Source organism: Branchiostoma belcheri, unplaced genomic scaffold (genome assembly GCF_001625305.1).
Source record: "Branchiostoma belcheri isolate BF01 breed outbred unplaced genomic scaffold, Haploidv18h27 scaffold918, whole genome shotgun sequence".
Taxonomy (NCBI): domain Eukaryota; kingdom Metazoa; phylum Chordata; class Leptocardii; order Amphioxiformes; family Branchiostomatidae; genus Branchiostoma; species Branchiostoma belcheri.
The window spans coordinates 126-8,169 of NW_017804596.1; the positions used below are offsets into that span (position 1 = coordinate 126).

At 42.3% G+C, this 8,044-nt stretch overlaps 1 protein-coding gene and 1 long non-coding RNA gene across 2 annotated transcripts; one reads left to right on the plus strand and one right to left on the minus strand.

Annotated features, from left to right (window-relative positions):
- Positions 1–3,357: 3,357 nt before the first annotated feature.
- Positions 3,358–5,519, minus strand: LOC109488131. Its single transcript, XM_019792293.1, has 4 exons — positions 5,310–5,519; positions 4,421–4,570; positions 3,553–3,764; positions 3,358–3,456 (listed from the first exon to the last, which is right to left on the minus strand). Exons 1-3 carry the CDS (start codon positions 5,361–5,363, stop codon positions 3,555–3,557), a joined length of 414 nt encoding a protein of 137 aa, XP_019647852.1. The 5' UTR covers positions 5,364–5,519; the 3' UTR covers positions 3,358–3,456; positions 3,553–3,554.
- Positions 5,520–5,534: 15 nt separating this feature from the next.
- LOC109488132 lies at positions 5,535–6,949 on the plus strand. The gene is made up of 3 exons (XR_002141316.1): positions 5,535–5,690; positions 5,841–6,112; positions 6,266–6,949. It is a non-coding gene; the product is annotated as an uncharacterized LOC109488132 (long non-coding RNA).
- Positions 6,950–8,044: the final 1,095 nt, after the last annotated feature.

An 8,044-nucleotide genomic window follows, 5' to 3' on the forward strand; every position in this document is an offset into this window, starting at 1 on the left:
ACGTGCGCACATCTGCCCTGTTGGGCTAATCGCCAAGCAGATCCCTTTCAATGGCAAAAAGACAATATCAAATTGGTCAGGCAGTATCCATTAGCCAGAGAAGGTCGCCGGCCACAGAAAGGGATCTCCTTGGACATTAGCCCAACAGGGCAAATGTGCGCACCATGTATTTACAAAATATAAAACTTCACGAAGAATTGTCGCCTATGGACACTTGTGGTATTTCAGATAATGTTGTTGTCAAGGCGAAGTCGGATGTGTAAGTCCACTGTCCACTCTCCAACTATATAGAAGAACTGGGTGTGGTGGAATAGATTGGCGCAAACGTCAATTTCATCAACGATTGTGATTGGTCAAATGTAGTGGTGTGAGCAAATAGTGGCTCATATCACCTATTCTGTTCTACAGGACCAAAGATAGCCATTTACTAGTCATATTTACCTTCGCCAAGAAGGTTATGTTTTCAGTAGCGTTTGTATGTGTGTATGTGTGTGTGTATGTTTGTGTGTGGTTTAGCAAGATAACTCGAGAAGCAGTGGATGGATTGGAATGAAACTTGGTAGGTGGGTAGGTCTCCATGAGACCTAGAAATGATTAGATTTTGGGCCCCCTGGTGGCTTTCCTAGGTACTGCAGCTGAACTTCTGGTTTTGATATCTCATGTTCTGGACATGCTAGGGTCACGAATTTTTGTTGGTAGATAGCTCTTAGGGTAGGGACGAGGTGACATGAGTTTGGATCTCCTAGCGCCTTGTTCTGGAATTGCAGGAGCATTTGTTGAAAAAAAAATTGAAGGACGATAACTCAAGAACCGGTTGACGTATTGTCTTGATTTTTGGTATGTAGGTAGTTAAAGTGATGCTTGACATAATCAAATGGCAATTATGCAAATTAGGGGCTAATTTGTATGATTAATGAGGAAATTCTATAAATCTGCTTTGTTCGATAATAGAACTATGAAACACTTGTGACATCTACTTGAGAACGAGAAAAACATCTGAGGATATAGATTATGTAAATGAGGACCTAATTTGCATAATTAATGGCAAATTTTTATAATTCCATAGTTGTAACTGCTGCACCCCGAATTTCATACTTGCCACATTTGGAACTTAAGTGAAGGTGAACATCAATAAACGACGCAATGTGCGTTGGTCTTGACAGTTTTATTTGATGACATGGACCTCTAAAAGATTGTTAAAATTGGTTTAAGAACTAAAAATTATTTCCTTAATTAGCTACGAGTAGTTGAATATCATTATATAAACAGGGATTCAGGCCCTACAAATCTGTATGGTTGAATCCATTACGTCATGACGTCAAAACGACGCAATGTGCGTTAGTTTTTATTAGTAGTTTAATTTGGAGGTATGGAACTCTAAAAGATTGTTCAAATTGATTTGAAAACTTCAAATTATTTTGTTAATTAGCTACGAGTAGTTGAATATTGACTTGAATATTGAATATCGAGTGTTGGATCTATGACGTCATGACGTCAAAACGACGCAATGTACGTTAGTCTTCACAGTTTTACTTGATGACATGGACCTCTAAAATATTGTTAGAATTGGTTTAAGAACTAAAAAGTATTTCCTTAATTAGCTAGATGGCGTTCAATGTCTATGCATCCACTAGTGTTGTGATCCTCGAAAATCTGTACAGTTTAATCTATGACGTCATGACGTCAAAACGACGCAATGTGCGTTAGTTAAACCAGTTTTATTTGGTGGTATGGAACTCTAACAGATTGTTAAAATCCATTTGAATACTGGAAATTATTTCATTATTTTGCAAGAAGGCGTCTGATTGAAACATGTCGGGTGCGGTTCAAGATGAATCCATGTGCGTTTATTTAATTAATTCAGTTCGATAGTATTGACCACTTAAAGATTATAAAAACTCGTTTGGTTGTTTAAAATTAGAGGAATTTTCAATCAAATGAATATAGAGTTTGAAAGGTTGTGGTTTGGTTTGACATGCGTACGTGAAATGTCTATTCACATACTGTATGCGTGCTCATTTGCATATATGGGACAATAGAATGCTCTCGCGCCCAAGACTTCTACGAAATAATGCCTACCATGCCGAATCGAAGGCTCAATCGAAGGCTGCGAATCGAAGGCCGAAAGGAGGGCTAACATCAGGTTGGTGCCCTGGGAGAAGGTAAATGTTGCTATCGTATGGTTATTCCAAAACGTGTGGTTTTCGTATTGTAAACAAGGTAAGGCTCTAATTCATGTTAAGCTGCCATTATATTCTGATGAACACATTTCTTTCTGCAGGACGTAAACTGCTATTCATGTATAAGTCACAAATACATCGCAGACTTCCTTCGTGACCAACGGGAGCGCCTTACAGACACAGACCGTAAACTTCTACAGGAAGCCATGACACTTGTTGTAAACGAGTCCAAGTGGGTTCGGGACCACGCACAGATCACTGTGTACGGAAAGCATATGACGGTAGTTTTCTATTCTGGTGAAAGAACCAACAAATATGTGGTGCGACTTGACTCGGGAGGTCGCCCAATCCATCAAGTGGAAGAAAAGGGGTGGGGTCTTACGGCGCGCGACGCCGCCCAGAGCGCCTGGGATTCGACTAAAGATGCGGTTGGAGGTGCATTTAGGGCGGCGGCTGGGACAGCCGTTGGTAGCGGCTTGGCCAGTATAACAAGTGGTTTGTTTGGTGGTGTTAGCAAAGCAATAGGATGGTGGTAGCCACCATTAGCCCTCGCTCCTCCTCCACACTGCAGCGTTCGTAATTAACGCTAGGGAGAAGCCGCATTTGCTGTTTGCCTTAAAGATAATGTCGAGTGTCGTCTGAGGAGAGTAAACGGTACTGCAGAGCTATAACTCAGTGTGTAGTGTAGTGTGTGCCAAGATTACGTTAGTGATCATGACTATGTATGTCAATAGACCAAAAGTTTTAGAATCGAACCCAGGTTTGAGTCGCTCACCCGACTGCAACAAGAACTGTAGAAAGTGCTGCTGTATTCAGAGCTACATGTACATATAGCTACCTGCAGACTTCGCATTTGATCTGACACATGTGCATCCTTTGCTGTGTTACAACACCGTGTTTCATTTTGTTTTTGCAAATGTAATTAACTAATAGTGAATATTGAAATGGTGACTACTGACACAGGAAAATAAATAATCAGTCAAATGTGAAAAACCGTGTGATTGGGTCAATCTAAGAACCATAAGCTATTGAAACATATTAAGGACTTCATACACCTTCCTATATTTCACAAGTTTTATTTGCTTTTTCCTTATCCAAGGTATTTAAATTTAAAGCGTCAATGTTGAGAAGGTGCTGCCTCCATAGGCTTAAGCTTAGGTGTGCTTTTATGTAAGTCAATATTTAGAAGGTGCTGCTTCTATAGGTTTGCTCTCTTGCGTATCAACGTTACGTGCTGCTTCCATAGGCTTAGGTTCACTGTCCTATGTCAATGTTTACAAGGTGCAACTTCTATGGGTTTAAAGTTTGCTGTCCTGTGAGTCAGTGTTTATAAAAGGTGTCGCTTCTTTAGACATCTGTTTGCTTTAATCTAAGTCAATGTTTAGGCGCTGCCTCTATGGGCTTCGGTTTGCTGCTGCTGCCCTCCCAGGGCCACCTGAAGAAGCTGCTCCTGTCCGTACACTTGAGCCGGATCTCGTCCTGTCCGTCCAGGTGAACCACGAACTTGTTCTCGGCCTTCCCCGCCCGGACCGTGTAGTCGTTCCCGTACATGTCATAGATCACCAGCTCGGCGTTACGCCACACCTGGGATATAGAGATGGGGGAACCTTAGACACATTCCTTAGACACATTCCTTAGACACAGTCTTTATATTAGACACATGCCTTAGTCACATTCCTAAGACACATTTTTAGACACATTTCTTAGACACATTCCTTAGACACATTCCTTAGACACATTCCGTAGACACATTCCTTAGACACATTTCTTAGACACATTCCTTAGACGCATTCCTTAGACACATTCCTAAGACACACTCCTTAGACGCATTCCTTAGACACATTCCTAAGACACATTCCTTAGACACATTCCTTAGACACACTGTCCTATAGCAGAGTGAAACTTTCCATCGTTATAAAATGCATCCACAGCGCGTGAGAGCATTTAACCAGTCTTTTTGCCCTCTTCAACATGGGTGAACTATTGTAAAAACCGGTTAAACACTAGATTTATAATGAAAGGAACCCCCGCCCTTGTAGTTTATATTTGAAGTACTGTTGTGGGCCCCAAAAAATAAACGAAATCAATAGTTTGATTAGTTACTGACACTCCTTGTGAGGGAAAAACCTGAACCTTGGTATTCCGTTATACAGATGATGTCTCATACTGACCAAAGTGTACGATGTACATGCACGTACACAGGAAGAAAAGATGACGGCAGATCAAACATAACACTTAACCTCGGGTTTTTCCCTCTCCAGTTCGGTGATGACCCTCTGTAACATCTGCCTCAGCACCGCCTGTCGTGCTGTGTCCTCCGTACCCTCATTCCCGACATGCTTCACGATAAGCTTCCCCAGAACCACCTTGTTGATCTCCTGAACTTCGACCTGTGACAACATGACAGAATATATTTATTGCGCACAACGTTCCCAAGGACACCATTAGATTACCCAGTTGAGTGTCCTGGCTTAGTGCTCAAACGAGCTAAGAACGCCGTGACCAGCAATCCGGTCAGTAAGTGAGGCGGGCAAACGGCACAACAGAACTCAGAAGCCACGAAGCGAGCAAACACTTACCTCATTGTTGTGCAAAGCCCGAGGATACACTTAAGTAATAAATTTGGCTTAGCGCTCATGCGAGTTACGAACGACCAGCAGTCAGCTGAAAATAAGTCAGGAGCTTCCCGTCACTTACGGACGTTGGGGAATTTACATATTATGCATGTGTTTGCAGTACTCCTGACTGGGGAAGGATTTCTGGTTGTAAGAAACTGTCATTAAACATTTGACTCTTGGACTTACCGACTTTTATACGCACAGCGAGTGACCTGAAATACGATACATTTCACCTATGCCAAATGACTATGGTGCAATTTTGTCGACGCTGATCTACCACAGACGACGACGATAGAAAAGAAATTAAGATGCTTGCAGAAACAGTATCAATATAGCACGGTGACTGCCAGCTAGTCTTACGTACTTGGCAGCGCTAGCCCACCCTCGCGCCTCAATACACCTGTGTGTTGGGATAATGACTCAGTATAAAGGCGGTGTTGTTGGCGAAAATGAAAGTGCTACACACGTACTGTGACTGACAGTTATGGGAGGGGGAGGGGTAAAAACACACCTGATTGTTGTGCACGATGTTCTTCTGTCCCGAAGATACCATCAGGTTACCCATGGCGGCCGTGTGGTTAGAATGAGCATCAATATTACTGACGACGCTCACGTACAGTATGATACGCTTGAGCGGTTGTCTAAAAATAGTTGGGGGGGAAACGTCCACACTCAGGGACTTTCCATCACGTGGTGTTTACAGCTCCCTGTCTGATTTCTGATTGGAGGAGACTGTACGGTGTGACTAAGTGTTAGACGAAGTTAATTTCCGCTTCTTTGGGAGACAAAAAAGCAGAACCTGTTGACGCAGGTAACTTCTAATAAGCCTTTTCAGTCAGTACTGTAGCATTGGCTGTGACGGGTGCGGTGCGACCGCTGTGGGCAGATTTTGGTAAGAGTTTATCTGTATTTTATGAGTTAAAAGAATCAATATCTTCGCTTAATTGCAAACGCTTTCTGGCTTGTGACTTATCTTATTTCTTGTCCTTACTTAGTGCAATATTTTACCCTCACCTCACCTTTACGTGTCGGGGAATTCCAGGTTCGTCATTGTACCTGAGTTCGGTGGAGTTAAGCCTGAGTTCACCATTTCCCCAACAAAATTGGTGGCTGACACGGCGTTTACATCACCAGACCAGCATGTCCGAAGGTTTTTGCCGAACCTGTTGCTCATATAACTGCGATGGTAGCTGCAGGTTGAGTTACCGGCCGCTGTGTCAACAAATGGGCTATTCCCGCCATGGCATTCCTCCACCAAGACCAACTGTGTTCACGGCACCCTGGGGAGAAGACCCACTGTCGCCATTATATGAGGTAAATTACAGTTACAAGCTTGGACAAAACTATGCATTTGGGGGTGTTAATATAAAGAAATGATGTGCGAGCAAACATCAAAGCATTTATAAAAATACCTACATAAAATAGTACGTTTTAACAACATTGCTGCATGTCTATGACTTTCCCCAGGATGTTTACTGTTCTTCATACATCAGTCACTCCGACATCGCAGACTTCATCCGCACCAACAGGGGCTGTCTGTCAGAAAAAAAACCGTCAGCTGCTTCAAGGAGCTCTGACACTGGTCATCAATGAGTCCAACTGGGTTTGGAGGAACGCCGAGCTGATTGTACTCGGCACCCACCACACCCAAGATATGGAGGTAGTTTTCTACTCCGGCGACAGAACCAACCAGTTTGTGGTTCACCTGACTTCACAAGATCGCCCAGCCCATGTGGTGACAAACAGAGGATGGAGACTGAAGGCGCGCGACGCCGTCAAGACCTGCTGGGGCTGGATAAGAAGTGCGGCCAGCACGGTTGTTGGGGCAGTAACGGGCGGTTTTATGAGGTCGATAGGGTGGTAGTGTGTCACCTATACAAATTCTCTCAAATCTACTAAATTCACGTCTGAAAGAAATCAACTTCTAAGCAGATAGTAGAGAGATAATGAATGAAAAAAGTACTCATGTATAGTGCCGCACGTGCACGGCAGATACTAAAATGTCAACATTACAGGTCAAATTGTTGCGAACAGAAGTAAAGCCCCCGTAACACGTTCAGACTTTAGACTGGCTTAAGTAAGTTCTGTAGCAGTCTGAATATAGTTAGGCCACGCGAATCGAGTTTGAATCAAATTTGAGTGCCAACCACTTCACGAAAAGTTGGATTTACCAAAGGTTGTAAACTCAGGTAATGTTTACTATGTACGCAGTATCTGGCTTTACAGTCGTAGTAAATAAAGGTAAATTGCAGTAAATCCTTTACAACGCTTAAAAGTCCGGTATTATGGTACTCGACTCACTTTATTTACAGCCATTGTAAAGTTCAGAAGTGTTTATTAAAAAACAAAGTAAACATTACCCAACTATACTGGCCCGGTAAATCTAAGTTTTTGTGCAGTGGGCCGACCACTGCGGAACTACTCCCTACCACCAGCCAACCACCAGCCGAATAATGCCCGAACCTTCCGTCCACGCCCGAATGTTTTAAACATTTTGAAACAATACCTGGCGCAGCCGAATCCGAACTTTCTGAACTGAAGCCAACCACAGCCGACCTTGCTCCCCGAGTATACGTATCTCAAGATTGAGACAAAAAAGTTTGGAAGATTATTATTACCCCTTTTTGTGTTGCCCCAGATCTGGGACGTGTGGTTGAATGTCTGAATAACTTCGTTTGACGGCGCTTTCTCTTCCTTGGTAGCTTTAATTACTCCGTAGATCCATAGTTGGAATACAAAAAGGCCACCGCTGTATATATTCACAATTTTGGTGAAGGATAAGGATACTGCTTTTTTTCATATACGTATATATACTTTATTCATATACGTGTATCTGCTTTATTTTTAATGTAGACCACACTATCGATACCGATTTGTGGTCAATCATTTGTGACACACAAAAGATTTTAGCACAGTCATTATAAGGATATAAGATAGCATCTCAATACGCCGTCTTACAGATATATTTTTAACCAAGAAATGTTACATTTTGTTTGTATATAACAAGAGTTCTTTGCTGTCAGGAACAAGCATAATAATATTATAGTAGAGTTCGACATATTAAAAACTTGTTTGACAAAACTACGGCCCTGTATAGTATAGTATCATTGGGTGGACTCAATAACAATATAACGATAATGTTTTCCTAGAATACCGCATGTTTTGGTTTCATTACAAGTGGTCGAGAATCAATAAAGCTTTTCCATCCCTGCTTTACAAAAGCTGATTTACTTTTCACGCCTTCAT